The sequence below is a fragment of the Agelaius tricolor genome, unplaced genomic scaffold (assembly GCF_023055355.1).
Source record: "Agelaius tricolor isolate 1412-34295 unplaced genomic scaffold, bAgeTri1.0.p SCAF_10, whole genome shotgun sequence".
NCBI lineage: Eukaryota > Metazoa > Chordata > Aves > Passeriformes > Icteridae > Agelaius > Agelaius tricolor.
In genome coordinates, this window is record NW_027269270.1 from 10,438,755 (window position 1) to 10,458,426 (window position 19,672).

The 19,672-nt window shown below is 37.7% G+C and overlaps 1 protein-coding gene across 2 annotated transcripts; it reads right to left on the reverse strand.

Annotated features, from left to right (window-relative positions):
- Nucleotides 1-1,266: 1,266 nt before the first annotated feature.
- On the reverse strand, nt 1,267-16,809 carry ZDBF2 (zinc finger DBF-type containing 2). 2 transcript variants are annotated; one of them, XM_071434723.1, is made up of 8 exons: nt 16,693-16,805; nt 14,612-14,718; nt 13,960-14,011; nt 13,340-13,391; nt 12,673-12,778; nt 11,705-11,832; nt 6,052-8,632; nt 1,267-5,771 (listed from the first exon to the last, which is right to left on the reverse strand). In XM_071434723.1, exons 2-8 carry the CDS (start codon nt 14,711-14,713, stop codon nt 5,730-5,732), a joined length of 3,063 nt encoding a protein of 1,020 aa, XP_071290824.1. In that variant the 5' UTR covers nt 14,714-14,718; nt 16,693-16,805; the 3' UTR covers nt 1,267-5,729. The 2 variants fall into 2 exon arrangements, with proteins under 2 accessions (XP_071290824.1, XP_071290823.1); XM_071434722.1 differs by having other exon boundaries at nt 1,267-8,632; nt 16,693-16,809.
- Nucleotides 16,810-19,672: the final 2,863 nt, after the last annotated feature.

A 19,672-nucleotide genomic window follows, 5' to 3' on the forward strand; every position in this document is an offset into this window, starting at 1 on the left:
TTATATTTGAGGATGCGTGATACTGAAAAACCTGTTTATGATTCCCAGTATTTGGGAAAAGCTGTATTTCAGTTTTCCTTAAGGGTAGAACACTGACAAAAAAAGAACCTAAGTTTAGAAAGGCTGAAACTGTTAAATCACAAACTTCAATAATGATGTGTTTGTATGTTTCATGAAAAATGCTTCTGCACTTCAATAAATAATTATGACTTCCAGAACCATCAAAGACAATAATTATAATACTAATTACTCCAGTGAATCCCAATCCAACCAAAACTGTGCTATTAATTCCATCATAACTCTCAAACACACCGATTTGGACTGGATCTCCCTTCTACACTCTATAAGCCTTTTATTTTTATGAAAAATATTTCCCATGAAAGAGCAAGCACCTGACTTAAACTTTGGTTATAATATCATGCTTGTAACTCCATGTTTAGATGGCTGAACAATTATTTCTTCAGTTAAATCACTATTTGATAGCACAGTATTAACTTCATTCAGCCAACTACATAATACATGGATATTTTCAAGTATGGACTGAAAACTGCAAATCATGTCCTGAAATTTTATGACTTACTAAAGCCTCAGGAAACCACATGCCTCTGCTTCTCAGCCATTTACTGATCTGACACATCTCTGTGTGTTGCTCCTGTAAAAAAATCACACTGGTTTAAACAGGCACTGCTACAAACAGCAAATGACTAACAAATTTATAGAACAAGGTATTATACTGTGCAAGGCATTCCAGTAATCTGTTTACCATACTCCTAAAAGCATTGTTGCACACAGTTTTGAAGAGAGTTCTGCCTGCCTTTATTTGGTCTATGATTACAGATGCCAAACTGTTTTGCATAAAGTAGAAAGCTGCTTAAGACTATATTATTTCTAGCCCCTGCTGTCATATAGTAAGTGCACATTCTCAAAAAACTCTTAATGAGTAAGTGCTGCAGGCATCTGGCTTGCCATGTGGTTGGGGCTTCTTGGTTTCACGCTGCCAAAATGAAGTTAGACATTTTAAATGTATCTGTCATCTTTTCAATGCCATCCTAGGGTGTCATTGCTTCAGCTGGCAGAGAATAGGATGAATCTTGGCTTCACTGAGTCAAGATATCACACCATTGTGAACAGTTGTTTAAATTATGACTGTCTGCCTTCATAGTAGTAGCTTATTCCATAGCATTCTGTTTGTGTTCTTTCCACAACAAATTATAGCAAATAGCTTCAAGGTAAACTCCAAGAATAAATAAACTCCAAAAGCACATATTCAGTCTTTATTTTATTAAAACAAGATTTGTTCTGCTGAAGGAATGAATGAATTTATAACTGCAAAACAAACAAGGAACAAAACCTTTGCTTCTGGGCATGCTCAGAACTATGCTATTACAAATTTTTCTGAAAAATATTATCAGGAATGCTGTAATTCAGTAGATAAAACATTAAAGGCAAAAATTCAGTGATTTTAGTTACATTAGTGAAAGTGATACATTTTGCTTTTCCTATCTGTCCCCAAAACAGCAAAAGCTGAAAACCCCTTATTTCCAGTATGAGTTCAGATTACTTTGTTCTCAGGCAGAGTGACCCCAAGGGAAGAAGAAAGGAAGACTGGCAAAAGAATCAAGAATCATCATCCCACTCCTGTTTCACACTATTCAGTGAGGTAAAGCAGACTCCCAAGCACAGGAGCACCTGTGCCACCCTGCCCTCTGCACTTCAGACTGGGACAACATCCTCTTGTCACCTGTCACTGATTTATTCCAAACAGAACGTACTGCCCTGAAATTTAGCTCTTTACAACATAAAAAAAGAAATCCAAATACATGACTCAGAAAAACAATGGAAACAACAAATCTGAAATAAAATGAGCAGAAGATACAGAGAAAGAACATCCAGCAACACCACTGAACCAGCCTGTAGTATTGCTGTATCCTTACAAACCCACATTGTGTCAAATGACCACAGACAAAAGAGATAGAGAAGCAGATAAAAAATTACAACATCAAGCAAAATTATTGCAAAATACATAATCAATAACAACATGAAAACCACAAAACACATTCTCATTTGGGCACAAATTCAGCATGAAACTTAAAACACAATTTCAGATGAAGCCATAGGCTCATTATAAACAGAAATAACCTCATTTATCTGAGTCCCAGAGAGGGGTACTTTCATAACACAATTACCAGAACATTGGATACAAACCTGTCAGAAATAAGAAGAGAGCAAAAAAATCCTATCAGAAAATTAACTGAAGAACTGCAAGGTGCAAGTGTCAGATATCTGAAGTTTTGGGGGATTACTATTTTATGTTTGGTTAGCACCTGGCACAGTATGAGAGAGTCACACTCATGATTCACAATCCTAATGAATAATAAAAATCTATCTGCTTACAATAAGACTGTTTTGAAAGGTTTAATGAGTACTTTATGTGGGGAGAGACTTTTTAAAAATTATGAAATGTATAATAAAAACTACAAACAGGTCAAAATTGCAAATATACTGAAGAAGAAAAGGTAACATTTTTCTCAACTATTAAAAAAGGTACTGGTTCTAACTGCTGCCAATTTAATTCAAAAGCATGACTTTATTCCTCTCTACTCCAGCTCTTTTCTTGCTTCTCTATGTTAAGACATGCAAAAATACTGACAAAACCTCTTTGCCTCTTTGTCCACTGATATTAAAAGAAACCAGTCTCCCCCCACAACCAAAAAAAAAACCATAAAAGGGAAAAAGAAACACATACAAAACCAGAAACAATATCACCCAAAAACAACCAACCCACCCATCAATTTTGGAGACAAAGTATTTCAGTTCTCAAGTTTGCCATTGCTGTAGACTTCACAACCGTGTTTTGAAGTATTGGTCACGCTGCTAATGAAACAATGTTCTATTCCATAAGGGCAGAAACTCCATTACTTATCTAACAGGAAAGTGCTTGCCTATTTCTCAAGACCCCAGAATTTTCTCCTTCTTGCACATGATATTAAGTATCTTTGCAATATTTTGTTTTGCAAATATGTTCATAATTCTCATTCCAAAGCAGTTTCTGCTTTTGCTTCTCATATCACAGCATTTCCTCTTTTTCCTAGTGGTCATCGAACATGCACAGAAGAGGCACAGATTAACATCCAAGCCTACAGTAAACCTTATTTTGACAATGTCAACCACATAAATGTTTCCAGACTTGTACCTCAAGTCATAATTCTTCTAATAAATTTTTATGTACTTTTTTTCATTTTTCTTTTTTTTTAAGGAAAATATATAGCTACTTACACTCTTATTTGAATATAACTTTTTCTTCTAAAAATCTCACCCTGATAAGAGGGTCTATTACCAAAAACAAAAGACATTACAGTCTAAAAATATTAGTAATTTTATAGTCCTCAACACATCTTTATTACTCAAGATTTCAAGGAAAAGTTGTGCACCGGAATAAGACAAATGTACAATGAATGAGTATGGAGAACAGTATTTTGACTCTAAACAATTACACGTTAGTGTTCTTAAAGTACAATGTGCATTAAAACTTATTCACACACAGAATAATTCATGCTCTTCACATGTGAAATACTGTGAAAAATAAGATGGAAGAAGTTAGATAGGAAAACATTCTTGTATCATAAAAATATGTTAGAGTGGGACTTATCTATAGTTAAAGCTTTGCTTTAAAACAAACTTTATTTAAAAATCTTCTTTTGCTTTATCTAAAAATTAGCTTTCTATAAAAACCATTCCTTTAAAACTTTGCTTTAAAAACTTCAGTTTTATGTTAGACAAAATATTAAATTATACAGGCACAATTAGTTGAGGGCTATAAAAATTTATATTACAGCCCTTCATTTTCCAGTGACTTGCAATACAGTCATAAGATTCTGTGTCTACTGACAACCATAGGAAAATTCGTCCAAAGAAATCAACTTTTATATAAAAAATAAAATAAATTAAAACAAAACAAATAAAAAAAAATCTGTCCGACCATATTTGACTTGTAAAGGAACTTACTTTCCAGTTGACACATGCACATCTTTTATTTATCTTAGGAAATATGTATATACATTAAAAACATCCTCAAAACATCCTCAAAATATTCTCTGAACATGTGGCTCATGATGACAGCTTTTATATTTCCTTCAGATACTGTATATTAAAACAAACCATTTCCAGGTCCACCTTTATCTCAGCCCAAATCTGTGACCCTTGACACTTCAGAAAGAAGTGAATGAAGAATCAAGAAGGGTTTTATTTTCTGGGGGGGAACATGCACAGATCTTTTCTATGCCAGAGACGGCAAGGCCTGCTCTTTTCCACGTTTTTCTTGTGTTCTGAAAAATGTACTGTACCACTAGAGAATTTATGAAGACCTTCAATGTAAAATAGATTATATAATATATCAAATTGAAGATTTGAAAACCAAAGCCTGGATTATGATGATGTTTAACTGCGTGCTTAATTTACTGGAAATTAACCATTAATCTTAGGTTTTAAAGCACAGAAACATCCGTGAGACTCGCTTTATGTATCCTAACCACATCAAATAAACTGTCATCATAACAACTATCAAAAAAAGAAAAAAAACCAAGCAACTAAGCTAAAACACCATGGGTTTGGGGGTTTTTTGCCATAAAACCATAGTAGATGGAACATCAGGGGCCTAACTTGAATCTCTGTGGAATATAATTTTTATTCAACCAGGTTTTTTAACCAAATATTTGAACTCTAATACATTTAGATGGATGCTGTGTTAGGTTTATTTAAATATTTTACTGAAAATTTAGAAAGAAAGTTTGCACTCTAGTCCATAAAAATTTAACCAACACTACACCAAATAAAGCCAGAAAAGCACAGAACCCCAAACTCAAGGCTGACGTTCTGAAACAACTTGCTGCTATTTGGTTTTTTTTGCATTATAACTTTTCCATCCCCCCTCACTAAGGAATGTGAAATTCACCTACAAACTTAATCAACAAGTTATTAAAAACAAACAAAGAAGCCCCCAAACATAACCCTGTATTTCTTTTAAAATTCAAGATTTCACCTCAGCTACCACCACTTAAACAGTTCCCTAAGGAGACATATTTCCTTACCAGCATGGTCCATTATTGCTTGATGAGAGCCCACAGTGACTTTCAGTTAAAAAAAAGAAAAAAAAGCTTTGGACACGATTTCAGGAACAAAGAAGTCAATACAAAAATGTGTAAAATTATATTTCATTTCAAGAAAGCATTGAATTGATCTGAATTGTATCATACTGTATTAATTTTAATGCCATTCCACAGGCAAGTATATATTATGTGTTGAATTAGGTGCACGTATACACAAACACAAAATACATACACAGAATTCAGCCCTGATTGATGTGTCTTCATTAAATTTCTAGCATAGCAAGTGAGTCATCTTCTGCACTTTAGAATTACGTGAAAAATTTTAAATAGGCACAATTAATTAACACAGCTTCTAGATTACCTTATTATAGTGCACTGTTACGCACTGATAATACCATAATAACAATATGATACCATTCAAGGTCATTTTGCTGATGTACAGGTGAAGACTAGTAAATATAAGTGCTTTTAAATCAAATCCACAACTTCTGCAGCTTTACACAGTAGAACAGTGCAATACATTGTCCCCATATTCCAGGAACAAGAGCTGAGTTTACAGTTGTATTTATTTCACATTAGACTGGCTCTGCAATTTCTGGAGCTCTAGCATTTCAACTGCATTGTCTATGGCCTTCTTTTTTCCTCCTTCCTTCTTCCAGGTGCTGGCTATAAAAAAAAAAAAAGAAAAAAAAAGTTCTTTTGGTAGCTAGCTCTCACCTGGTAGTACAAGACAGTTTCGAAGTAATGGTACAGCAGAGGTTCTTCTAGAGGGCCGGTTCACAGTGCCAGGATGACCCCGATCTCCACTTACTTCCCAGCTCCTGACTTTGGAGGAAGCTTGCTCTGGTTTCTTGGGAAAAGATTCTGATGTGACTTTCTGCCTTTTTTCAGGAATCCCTGTTACAACTGTTGAGTTCAGAAAGGCCCTTTTTGGTTTCCTCCTCACCTTTAATTTTTTAGCATCAGGCTTTTCCTTCTTAGGGTGCTTTCCCACTGTAGTTTTCCTTGTCTGGTACCTATGGATGGAGAAAGCAGATTTCTGGGCACAAGGCTGAAGTTGTCTTCTCATCCCCTCTTTCTGCTGTTTTTTAGTTCTGGACGTTTGTTTGCCTGTGGTTACTCTGTTTCCTCTCCTCTCAAGAGTACATCTGACAGACTTAGATCCTGCAGCCTTTCTGGAAAAAACTGGTTCTTTGTTAGTGCCTTCTTTTCTCTTCCATATTGCTTTTGGAGTCTCCCTCTCTGACCACTCACTCCTGATGGAGGTCAGAGGAGTTTTGGTAATTCTATTAAATGGGATTAATCTATAATCTCCTTCTATCACAGAGTTCAAAGGTGAAATGATTAGGTGTTTAAAAGAGTTCTCAGATACAAGACAATCTGTTTTTTCTGTGGCAACAGATGGTCCATCTGCCTTTTGACTTGAGGCTGTCTCATTCCTTTTATCTCGATCTGGTAGGAAAGATGCTGAAGAAGAACTACAGAAGTCTGACCAATTGAGTGACTTTGATGGTGTGCTTTCTCTCTGTGTATCAGCTAGTTTCTTCATGTTTGTATCAAAGCTGAGACTTCTGAAAAGCTGTCGAACATGAGAGGGCTTTTTGGCCTTTTCTCCAACTGTACTCTTAGGAGGCGTTTTCAGAATTCGATTTGTCAGTGGGTCATAATATTTGAGAGAACACTGTTTGTATTTATATCTTACAGAGTCCTTGCTATCTGTGGAGTGATGATTCTTCCTCATTTTGGGAATATCTATAGGTTTACCTTTGCACTGTTTTACTTCTGGGCACGAGAGTACATACACCACTGTCTTGGGCTGTACAGGACTCATGATCTTGCTATAGGACTCTGGAAGTTTAAGGGCACATAGTCTAGTTTTCATGTTTGGAGTTTTTTCATTCTCCAGACATGCAATGCTTGCTTTCTGATCAGCTGGATCAGATTCCCTTCTAGACATTTTCCTTTTTGCCACAGGGTAGTTCAGCAGACTTGTTTGGGTGCCATGGCTGACTTTAACCACCTGACACCTTGAAGCCAGGCGCCATGTCCTTTTCCTAGGCATTTTTACAATTTGTGGGTTGCATAGTGTATCTGAGGCCAAAGACGGGTTATCAAAATCAGAGCCACCACTTAAAGCATCATTAAATTCTGGCAGTGCCTTAACTGGTGCATTTTCTGTTCTATTACCCTCAATAATATTGATCTTTTTTTCATCCTTCTGCTTTTTTTTCTTCATTCTCTTCCCTGTACAATTGGCTGAGGATTCACTGTTAAAGTAGCAGCGAAAACGACCTTCCCTGAAATCACGCACAAGTTCTTCAATTTTTATATCATCTTCATACATTATTTGAGACCAAGTTTTTCCCACAAAAGAAGGAGGCACGTGAGGCAGGGCTGGAAGAACTGGTTCTTCGGTATGAACTACGACATCCTTTTTCACTGCTTCTATTTTCTCTAACGACTCAGTTTTTAAAACAGATGAGAGCTGTGTTCCATAGTCCTTATCTTGCAAACATACTTGGACCTCTTTCAGGAATTCTATATCTTTTATAGCTGCCTTGGGTAAATCTGTTCCTACCTGGATTGGTGCATCACAGTCAAAACTCATTTCAGAGCCCTCTAAATTAGTATGGTCCAGAAGTGATGAAAAAGGTACGCTGGGATTATTCTCTTTTTTGAAATAAATTTCTTCAGATGTAGTTTCATGGCAGTATTTCACAATTACATCTTCAATAGTCTCATCCACTGAACTTTCATCACCTCTGTTTGTCTTTATGTTTTTGCATCTTGCTAGTTGTGGGGATGTCCCAAGATCTAAGGAGCTGCTGATACCCACAGTATCCCTGAGATGGAGATCAGACACCAAAGTTTCATCCTGAGTTCGTAAACTATCTCGCTTTGAGAGAGATTGACCTGAGGTAATAAAGGAAGAATTGCTGTGGCTATGTGTAGGATTCTGATGAGAAACTGAAGGGCATTTTGGGTGAACCAGTGCTGGAGCAGGATTCAAGCGTGGGTTCAATAACACATCCCTACTGCAGACCTCCACTGCTCTTTCATCACATCCTCTTCGCAGAAACAGATTTGATGCTGCCAAATCCCTAACATTTCTTCCTGTTTTAGGATTAACAGAGGAACTGTGGCTTGTAGGACTGAGAGAAAACTGCTGAGGTACAGGGCTCACAGCTGTAGACTGACCTTCATGGCTATGACCTGCGATTCGAGCACGTTTCAGATTTACCCATTTCTTATCACTACAAATGCCAGCAGACTGCTGGGATTTCCCTGGAACACATTCCTGGCCTCTTTGAAGTTTTTGAAAACCTGCTTCTGCAACAAAAGTTTTCTTTGTGCCCTCCCGAGACAGGCATGGAACAGAAGAGCCTATTTCACGAATGGACTCCTGGTCTTTGCTGGAAATCTCCTGTTTCTCACTATTCCTCTTTTTCTGCATCTCTTCTGAGGACGGGCAAGAAATCCTAGGGGCCTCCAGCGTGACGGGGGATGGCATGTCATCATAGGTTGGTCTAAAGGGGAGGGAAGAGAAAAGCAGCTAAGATAAATACTGTAAATATGCTAAAAATGTTTCAAACAACAGCAGTGTGGGGGTTTTTTAAGAGTCATTACCTACACTGTATCACTTCTAATGAATAAACTGAAATTACTATTTCTGTTGTTCTATCTATCTCAGAGATATTCAATTTTTTAAAATTATGGAGGGGGAAATGCTCCACAACGCTAAAGATAACAATTTGGGCATTAGTCTAGCACCCTCTTTATGCAATCATCAATTAAGAATGGCCAAACATAGATTACAATGATTTCATAAATACAGCACAGCAGAAAAAGTAAAGATATTTCCTTTGTTTGAAGTGATAAGCCTATAAAGAGGTGATTTCACTGATCATACAATCATTACTTAAAATTGAGCTTGTAAAGAAATGGAACATAATAATAGGACACAGTATAAAACCATTGTTGAGTATAAATGCCCTTTAACCTACAAAACACGGCTGCCTGATAGGAACTCTGCACATGTGGCCAAGGAATTCCATGTTTACTGTTTCTCACAGACATACCACAGCTTCTGACTCACTCCTGCAAGAAGCCAAGTTAGGATAGTTCAGTCTTGCAGTGACAACAGATTTTTATATATTCTGTAACTGGCAGTTCTGTCTTTAAGACTGCCTCAAACACAAGGGTTTGTGTCTTCCAGAATTAACACAGGTGACAGATATGGACTATTTTTCCTATGCAACACAGAAACCCACAAGGCTTTATGTGGAGCAGCCAGGCAAATTTAATGGAAACAATTTTTAAAATACGTAAATATAACTGAAGAAGAGAATATTGTGTTTCACTCAAAAATTATAACCATCTTGTGAGACCCAAACGGATGCTTACTTTAATACATGGCAGACATCAGCTAACAGAAGTATTGTGAACAAATTTTATAGTACAGTAATTTCCTTGGTTATATAACTAAGACTACATACAGTTAAGGGATATAGGACTGAGTAAGCAAGAGAAATCTCATATAATGAAACATTTAAAAAGAACTATTACTATATGAATGCAAAGTAATCAAATACATCAGATGATCAAACAATGCTTATCATCTGAAATGCTGCTTTGCCCTTGCATGGTCACCTAAGCTCTGAAATAGGACCTAAAGGGAATGCCAGATGCAACAGAATTAATCTTTTAACTTCCTAACTTCAGGGCTCTTCCATCTTTGTGTGAAACATCTTTGCATCCTGGCACCTGGACCTTGCTGAAAGACTGAGTATAAAATTAGATAGATTTTCATATGGAGAAACTATAGCAAACTCCTAGGTCTCTAGCTCAGTTAACAGCCTACAAGCACTTCTCAAAAATTACTCTTAAGCAAATGTCCCTGGGGGACGAGAACCTAACAACAGTTTTATATAGTTAATAACTTTTGACAGTTTTGCTACAAATTATCCCCTTAAGTAGAATGAAGATTTACTTTCTAAAATGCTCAATACTATTTCCTTAGGTAAAAAAATTACATACCAAGTGTTTGGAGGAAGGAATGATTTGGTGGTTTGTGGGTGTTTGGTTTTGTTTTGTTTTTTTACTGGGGGAGAACAACAATATCCTTTGAAATTCAGTATAAGGCAAAGATCTGATGAATTTTTCCTTTTTCCACATAACTACTAGGTATACTGGTTCTGTAAAACAAATCAAGTCTTACAAATATTTCCATAGTCTTTTTAAATTACACATAAAGATCCCTTGTATGAATTCAGCTAAACAGTAAAAACAGGTATTTAAAGGACTGTGTGAAACTGCATATAAACCCAAGTGTTTTAACATGAGAAAGAAGAGAATCAAAATCTTACCTCAAGTGTCAGTTAAGATCATAACTTTCTTTTCAGAGCACGACCACAGCATAAATCTATTAATGCTTTCTTTTCCATCTTTGCTTTACTTCCTCCAAACTCTGTCTAGATTTGGGATTACTTACCACTCCTTCCTCCAACTTAATCTAGATTTTATATATTATTTTTCTCATTCTATTCCTTCTACCAACAAATTAGAGGAATCTGGGTAGATTGTTTTTCCTTGTTAGTAGGTTTCATTCAGCAAAGCAACAACCTTGTATTAGTGACACCTCCAGAGAAGCCTGTCTTAAAGTGAATCCTATATTTTCTCCACAGCAAAAAATGCTGAATGTTCTTGACAGTGCGATAAAATCTATTTATTTAAGATGGGAGGACAATTTATTTACTTGTGGTGACATGTACATCATGTCCTGGGCTAGTCTGGCATAGACATGCATATTAGCTAGTTCTGGCATATCCCTGATAATACCAATGAGTGCTTTCAGACAAAACACCCTTCTGCTTGTTTGTCAAGACATATAGCAGAGTTGCATATTGAGAAACACTGTACAGTGCTGGGATCAAACTGGGATTTTTGTCTGCCTTTCAAAACATTACAAATGAGGCTTAATGGGTTTTCCTTCATCTACAGAGAAAAATTTAACACACTGATCCTCTTATCACTCTTGAAACATGCAAATGATAAATAAAGAGAACACTTTCCAAAATTTGAGCATTAATGAATTGGCCAATTAATGTAATTCAAGTATTAATTGAACAGGCAAACTGGAAGGATAATGAAAAAATAAACATGTAAATACTTACCTGACATAATCAACAAACCAAAATTATAAGCTCTTTCAAAACACGCATAAAATATACTGCTAAACATAAATATATAAATATATAAATATATACACATATGGCCCAGAATTAAAATATTTAGAATAAAACATATAATGGTCAAATTTTAAGAATTTGTAAATGCATGTGAGATTGTACAGTCTGCCATTGTAAGTGCTGACCTATATATTCCTTCTTTTTCAGGTCTTCATATTTAAAAGCTACTAGTGGTGTTGTTTCAAATCCATAAGTAGTGAAGTTTTGTCTTCATATAAACAGCATTTGTCTCCATTGAGCAAGTTTCACCTCAAATGAGCCAAATTTACTGCTCAGCAGTAGAACAAATACAGGAATTCATAACACATGCATTCCACTAATACATATTAAAATAAAAAGCCTTCTGTATACCTGCTGTCATGGTATCTGTGGGGATGATGCTGCAAAACATCTTGAAGGAAACGTTCCATCAAGCTACTGGTACCTGTACGATTCCTACAGTATGTTGTAAAATGTCTGTGCTGGGAGCTGAAAATGTGCTGGGGAAAGATGCAACAGATGATTAGTCTAATACTACTGCTAACACACAGGCCTAGTCCTAAAAATTCCTTCCCAGGTTAAACGTTACACCATTGCTATGAAAATATTTAAATAAAATCTTCTTTTACTATTTGAAAATCTTAATTGAGATTTTTAAGTATGTTTAGGCAGTTTCAAATAATACTAAAATGTATTGAAACATCTTTCTGAGTTGGAACTTAAATTAGTGGTTCTGGTAGCTGCTGACAAATCTCTTCTAACTAGTACAAATACTCTCACAAATCCAACAGCTGCTCACAAGTCTCTTAACCAGAACAAATACTATAAATGTATGTATAAATTACTTATAATATTCTTGAACTTAACATGAGCAAACATCCTGCAATTCACTCAAATTAACAAGAATTTTCTTAGGTGCAAAAGATTAAATAGGCTTCTACTTTCTCATTTTTCTCATCAAAAAAGTCTGTAAGACAGGAGACTGACAAAAGAACTGAAAACGGTTGATCAAATATCTCTAGCCTTGATATCGAAGATACTACTATAACCCTAGTACTTTAAAATATACAGAGATCTCAAGATTAAAGACACAGAGAAAACCATCATGGATGCAATGTGTGGCACTTCAGAAAAGCAGCTGTGTGCTACTCCATCGGCATCTTCTACAAGAGGTAACAAATAAGCAAGGGATCTTCCTGAGGTCACATATCGTGCAATTCACAAACAGCTCATTTTTCACTCAGTATTGCTTGTTTGGTGTAGAAACTGATATTTATGAGTTGATAAAGCCTTAGGTACTCCTTGCTATCTGCTGCTAAATTATGCAGAAGCTGTCTCACCTGCTCCAGATTACTGTAGTGTACATGGCAACAGTTGCAGTATCCTTGTCTATTTTGCACAGTGGATGCTGCAGGCCGAGGATGTTCTTGTCCTCTTCTGTGTAAACTGAAAGAAGCAGGTAATTTTGTCAAGACATGTTGTGTTGTTTAATCCATGTCCTTAGCATGGAAATTCTAAATATCTATCTTCCTACACAGATGGGAAAAACTTGCAAGATAACTGTTTCCATTTTAGAACTGTAATGGTGAGACTACGTATTTTAAAGTATTCTCAAGCAAATTTCACTAAAAATTTTTTTTCTTAAATGCAGAACAAAGGATAACAGCTTGAAGGCACAGTTAGCTGAAATCTGAAAATGACTGCTTCTAAAGAAAAAGGTAATTTTTCTTTTCATTCATCTGTTTGTTAGTATTTTGAAATAAAAGAAGAAAAGACAAAAAACACTTGACACCTACAGAGTAGTTTGGGGCACTACAACATGCCTTCCCCACAGTTTTTACCAGTACATGGGTGTAAGATAGAAAGGATCTCCAATCATACACTTAATCCCTTTTGTGTCACTGTCATCCATTACACAAGGTAACAGACAGGCTGAAAAGCAGATTCTTCCCATTTTACTTTGGTAAGCAGTAAGCTGGATGCCAGTTATATCATCACCTAACTTACTTGCTACTGCTGTCCTGTCGTGGAGAGCCCTCAACACCATGTCTTTGGATTCCTACAGAAAAACAAAAACAGAAAAACAAAAACAACCAAGAAATAAACCAACCAAACACATAGGTACAAAACACAAAAACCAACAGAGTAACATGAAGATGGAGCATTTTACCTGCACCTAGCTACTTCTCTTACATTGCATTTGTCAAAACTACTATTTTAAAGGAAGATAAAAGGTTTAGTAAGTTCAAAAAGGCATGAAGAGATCCTTTTGTTCGTAAAGTTCATCCAACAACTTCACAAAATAAGCTTTACTCTTTCATAGCTGAGGTGAGTGAGTTTTTCTACTGATTTGTCTGGGTTCAAGACTAGGCAATCCACATTGGTACTGCAACATCCATGATTACTGAGATAAAATGTAAAGTGTCTCAAACAGCTTACAACAGGACAAGAGAATTACACCTACATGGAAACTTGGTGGATGATTCAGAAGTCACTCCTTCCATCTAAGTTCCATAACGAAAAGTAAGCAACTGAACTACAAGATAAACTAATAGTTCTATTGATAGTTATTATGTTTTTAAATGTAACTGCAACAAAAACTACTTTGAACTTTTTCAACTTCTTACCTTGTGCTGAAGAAGCAGAAGCTTCATCAGATCGTTTGATTCTCTCAAACATCTGTAAGTAAAAGAATTTTTAAAGTCAGTCCATCCTCGTACTCACTGTATCCTGAAGCTCCTCCTCAGTCCAAGCTACAAGCTCTTTAAAAGCTCTAAACTGTTTCAGCTACAGACCAATACCTGATTTAAATGAAGCTGCATTCTAAAAAGAAACTTCTGCTTTACTAGGTTACCCTAATATTACATTTAGCAGTACGTTTTAGCTTTGATAGAAGGGGCTAACTTTTAATTAATGAAATCAAATACTATACTTATGAGTAGAGCACACACTCTGTTAGGTTATTAAGCAGTAACCTTGTCAAATTAATTTAATTACTTAATTTCCTAAGTTGCCTTAACAATTAAGACAAGAGATATATGTAAGAAAACCCATATGAGACCTATACCACACAAAGTAATTATCTAGGCTGGAAAAGTAAGCCTTATTTCTCAAAAGATCTGCCCATCAATTTTGAATCTCACAATTTTAAATAAAAATATGACTGCAGCAACAAGCAGTTACATGCTCTAGGGTGTCCAAACACAAAGGACTTCCAGGTGTCACACAGGCCTTTTATGCTATGGAACGTAAACATTAAATCAGCTTTCTAGTACCTACCTTAGAGTCACCAACCTTCCTCATCCACCAAAGCTGACTCCAGACTAGCAAGCAATAAATGTCAAACAGGAGGCCATTTGCAGTGCAGGACACTTCTCTCATCCCATCTGCCAACATGGAAGTTAAAGAGCCTTTTAAAATAACATTAATAATGCATGTTTTCCATGCCCTAAGGCATGTAAATTTTTCTGTACCATTTTGCAAACAGTTGAACAAATGGGTAAATCTTTTTGAAGTCTACAGCACATCTTTTTTTAATATGGAAGTAATTTTGACAGTCTTTCCTATATAAATGTTAACCATTCCTTCTGGAATAACTTTGTTTCTTCTTTCTTCCTCATAGGCCTTGTGTACTAAACATTGTTGTCCTTTCTGAGACTATGCACTGCTCATGATAAAATACTTGAGCAGTTATAGCAGTTATGGTCAGAAGGAATATCTTAACAGCTCAACTTTAAACAGCCTCTAACCCCCCAAAACAAAACAATCTGCCAAAACACCAAACTCCTTCTACTTCCGATTGTGTTACAATATATGTAATAATAATAAAAAACAAAATAAACAAGAAACCTCAGCTGTTCCAATAAACCTTTTCATTTGGCAGCTGAGAAAAGGTTTTTGGCCAGATCAACTGATCTCAATAGTCCTGTTCTACTTCCTATACACTGCCAGGATCTGAAAGAAAGTGAAGGAAAACCACAGAAAACTATCCCTCATGAGTGATGCCTTATGTAAAATCACTTGTTCTACCTGCTTGAAGTCAACTTCCTGCTATTTTAAGTCTTACTGTACACATACAATGTTATGATAAAGCTGCAAGTGTAGCAACCACAGAGGAGACAACCCCACGGGTGAGGCAGCCAGGCAGCCCCACAGCCAGCAGGGGACACCACAACCATTCATCCCCACCCACTGCGCCAAAAGGAGATTAAAGACCCTCGACACACCAGCGTTTAGTTCCATCACAAAGATGCTGAGGAGTGGTAACTGCAGTATGTTGGAGAATGGAGGAAAATCTGTTGTCTTAGAGGAATTTCTTAGAGGAAAGCCTATTCTCTTTATATCAGTGTTTTGAAAAACCACTAGTGTACAGGATATACAGCTTGCTTATCATCTGAAGTCAAGCTTAATCCCACAAGCTAATAAAATTAAGGAAATCTGCTATGTAGATGCCTTATTTATGTTGCCAAAATCTGGATTGCCCGAGATTCTTACTTTTTTAAAACAGGGACTACAGCTATAAATCCACAAAGGATTTTTCAGATGTTCAAGGAAAGACTGCATAATTCTGCCTTAGTTAAGATATTTACAGTGGGAACTATCTTAAACTGTTGGATTAAGAGTAAATAAATACTATCTATTCAAGATAAAGCTTAAATATTTTACAACCAAAAAAATCCTTTAAATTGTAACAAATGTACAAACAACAAGTTACATACAGAAATATTTGATTTCGTAAAATTCGAATAAATCTATTTTAGCAGCTGTCTCTAAAACCAATGCTTCGTTTTGGCATTCTGATAGTATCTGGGTGTCAAAGGCATCCGATAAAGTCTCCAGAGCGTCAAGAGGTACCCTCCAGGCACTGTCACTCTTGCACCGCAACAAGTAAAATAAAAAGGGTGCAAAAGCAATAAAAACTGCTCCTCGAAATACACCCCATAAACACCTCAGCCACCCCTTCACCTGCGCTGGGCAGGCAGGGGGAGAACAAGTCCCTCCCCTAAGCAGAGGCACAGGCAAGTGCCTTCCCACAGCGCAACCACATCAGGGAGGCGGCAGCTCCGCTCAGGAGCGGCCTCTGCCCCGTGGCCTCACCACAAGGCGCGGGTCCGGTCCCATCCCGGCTGCACCGAGCCCGCGGTGCCCGCCTGGCCTCGCCCCGTCTCCCGCCGGGCCCCCCGCCCGGGGCGGAGCCGCCCGGCAGCCGAGGGACCGGGGCCGGCTGTGCCCGCAGCAGCTCCGCCCGCCCCGCCCCGCCCCGCCGGGAGCCGCCACCCGCGGCCGGGCGCTGAAGGGACGCTGAGGCGGCCGCGCGCTCCTCCGCCCGCTCCCGTTCCCCGCTGCCGGCGCCGGCTCACCTCCATCATTCCCCGCTCGCTCTCCAGTGCCGCCCTGGGGTCAAGGGACGCCATCCTCTGCTTCCTGCTCCGGGTCGGCGGGCCGCGCCCCGCGAAGGGAATGGCGGGAGCTGCGGTTCCCGGGCCGCTGCTCCCGGCCCGGCGCGGGCGCCTCCTTCCCTCAGCGCCGCGCTCCTCCCGCCCGGGATCCCGGCCCGCAGCCGCCATGCGGCCGAGCTGTTGGAGCTGGCTCGGCGCGCCTCGCACGGAGCCCCGGAGCCTCGGAGCCCCGGAGCCTCGCTTCCTGCAGCGCAGCCGCTGCAAAACTGCCCCAGAACACCTCGGGGTGGCGTCTTTTGTCAGCCCCGGCAGGGTGGTTTTGGTTACGGAAAAGTAACCTCTTAGCTAAGTTTCATTTCAACAACTGTACTAGTCATTTTCTCCTTCAAAACACACTATTTCATGTACTTGGAAGTAAGCTAAAGCGTTACCTTATTTAATTTTATTTTCGGCCATTAAAAGTAGCTTGCTTTACACGGTGTGGATTGTTCAAGTAGGTTTTATCAGAACGTTAAAGTCTGACTTTACCAGCGTTAATGCTAAAGCTGCTTTGCTTATAAGTGGGCTTAAGAATGTGACCTTACCTCAGGTTCTCTTATTTTCATTTATAGGGTTTTCAACGTTTATCTCATCTCCTGTGGGAAACCAGCCATTGCATATTTCTCTCATTATGCTGAAGCAGCAGGGTGTTTTCAGTAATCCAGGCAGACACAAAGTCAACACAACACCCTTATGTGTGAAGACAGGTGCAGATACAGACTTGGATTGTGCAATGGAGGGAAAACAATCCTGAATGCACTGCAATACAGAAAATTTAAAGAAGTTGCTGTAAAAAGGCGCTGCTGTGTGGCTATGTGATTATGAAACCATGGCTTAGAAATGTCCACCCACGCTGAGCAAGTAATTCAATACAAATTTCACATGACAGAAGAGTAGGAGAAGGCCTCTCTTTAGGAAGGCTGGATTTAGTTGCTGTTGGATTCTTTTGATACATGCACGCCTATGAATATATCTTTCTTGCTGAAAAATAAATATTTATTATAAAACAAAAGTTGCCTGATGATATTTTGTTGCCTAGTATGATACACAACTTGGGAAAACTGGAACTTTCGGCTGAGAGCATTTGCACGCATGGAAGGCTCAGGCACGTGCCCAAATAATTGCACGTCACCAGAGCTTCATTATTTAAACATGTGGCAAACACATATATAGACATGTTATCTTAGGCTAAAATCGTTTACTTTTATGGTGGTTTATGGCAGGATTAGTGAGTTACTGTGCCTGTTCTAACTCCATAGCTTATTGAAACAAAGGAAGCTTGGTTACATAGCTGAGGCACTGAAGTTTTTTTTCCAGAATGGCTCCTATGAAACAGAAGCCCTTTTTAGCTATGAGAAATTGATGCAGTCTGTCTTATAATGCCATACAACATGTCCTCAGAATATTCCTGAATATTTTTGCAAGATAGAATGTAATATTCTATCTCTTGGACTGTCACTGAAAGATATCAGAATTTAGGCTTGTGTTGCCAAGTGTTTCTTAGCTTTCAACTCTTTCTGTATTTATGAGGTAGAGATTGCACCTTGATTCAAATTCATGTAAGGCATTGAGAGAGATTACTGTCCTTCAGTCTCCTCTTCCCAGCTAGGGAACTACTCCTCACATATGACCATTGAGTAGGGCTGACAAACTTCCCTTCCTCTTAAAGAATTATACTTTCTCTTGATGTAAGCATCAGACTTTTTTTTTCTCTTTGCTGGTGTCTTTTCTCATGTATTCAGATTTTAAAAACTGCCCCATACCTTTCACTGCACTGCTTTCTACTTTTACTTTGATTTGTTGTCGTTTTCACTTCTGTTATCCAAATGTAAGTCAAAGTTGTACCTATGAAATCATATAGACAAATTAACAGACTCTTTCCTAAAGAGTGTCAAATTGCTTCCAACAGCTGTGTTCAGATTGGAAAAGAGAGAATGTGATGAAAGGAAATCAAGCTTGGTAAAACTAGCTGGCAGGAAATTCTTGGCTAGGTTTTTAGTTTGTTGCATATGTACTTTATGCATTCTGATGTTATAAGCCTAATTTATCTTAAATTGTTGTTTTGGTAAAGTTCTTCAAAGGATCTGAGCTAAGTGTTGACTGACTGGCAGTTGAAGTTCTGAGGCTTGAGCCATGCAGAGGTTACTTTTGCCAAATGTTCCCAAGGATGGGTGGCTGGTTTTAGCCTGGACTGTAACAAGGCAGTGTGACTATGTGTTTAGATTTTAGAGAACTTCACATTCTGAGTAACCTTGGGGAAGAAGTATCTTTCCAACTTTACAGTTGAGTGGCAGTTCTATACTGCCTGGCACTGTATTAAAGCCTTTAATTCCTAAGAAGTAATTGTAGTCTTTCTCTGAAAAATCTGATGTTGGCCACTGGCCAATATCAGGTATGCGACTTACGGAATAATTATCTGGTCCTCTGTGATATTCTAGTTTTCCACTTTATTATGAATTCTGTGATATTTAGTAAGGTTTTTCAAAGTAAAAGAAAATAATTCCTCACAAGTGTAAAAGGTAAGGATAATCTCTTCACAAAACAGAGCTTCTTGTTTTCTTTGCTTTTCTCAAACAGTTTGCTGGGATTGACAGATTACTATTACACATTGATTCTTCTCTATTATAAGTATTTTTCTCATTTTTGAATGAAAAACGTATGTTTTTAAAAAAATAATAATGGTCTTTTATTTAGTTGGATATGGCACTGAAAAGAAATGAAAACCAAAGCAATTTTTTTCTCTTTTTCTTAATTGTTTAATCAACCACAAAGCTTGACAGTTGTGTAATAATTGAAACATAATTGGATAGTGACCAAGAAAAAAATCTGATATATCATTTAGAAGCTTTAAAAGACAGCTTTAAAAAATCATTTTTGAAATGCATGGGCTGATCATTTTCTC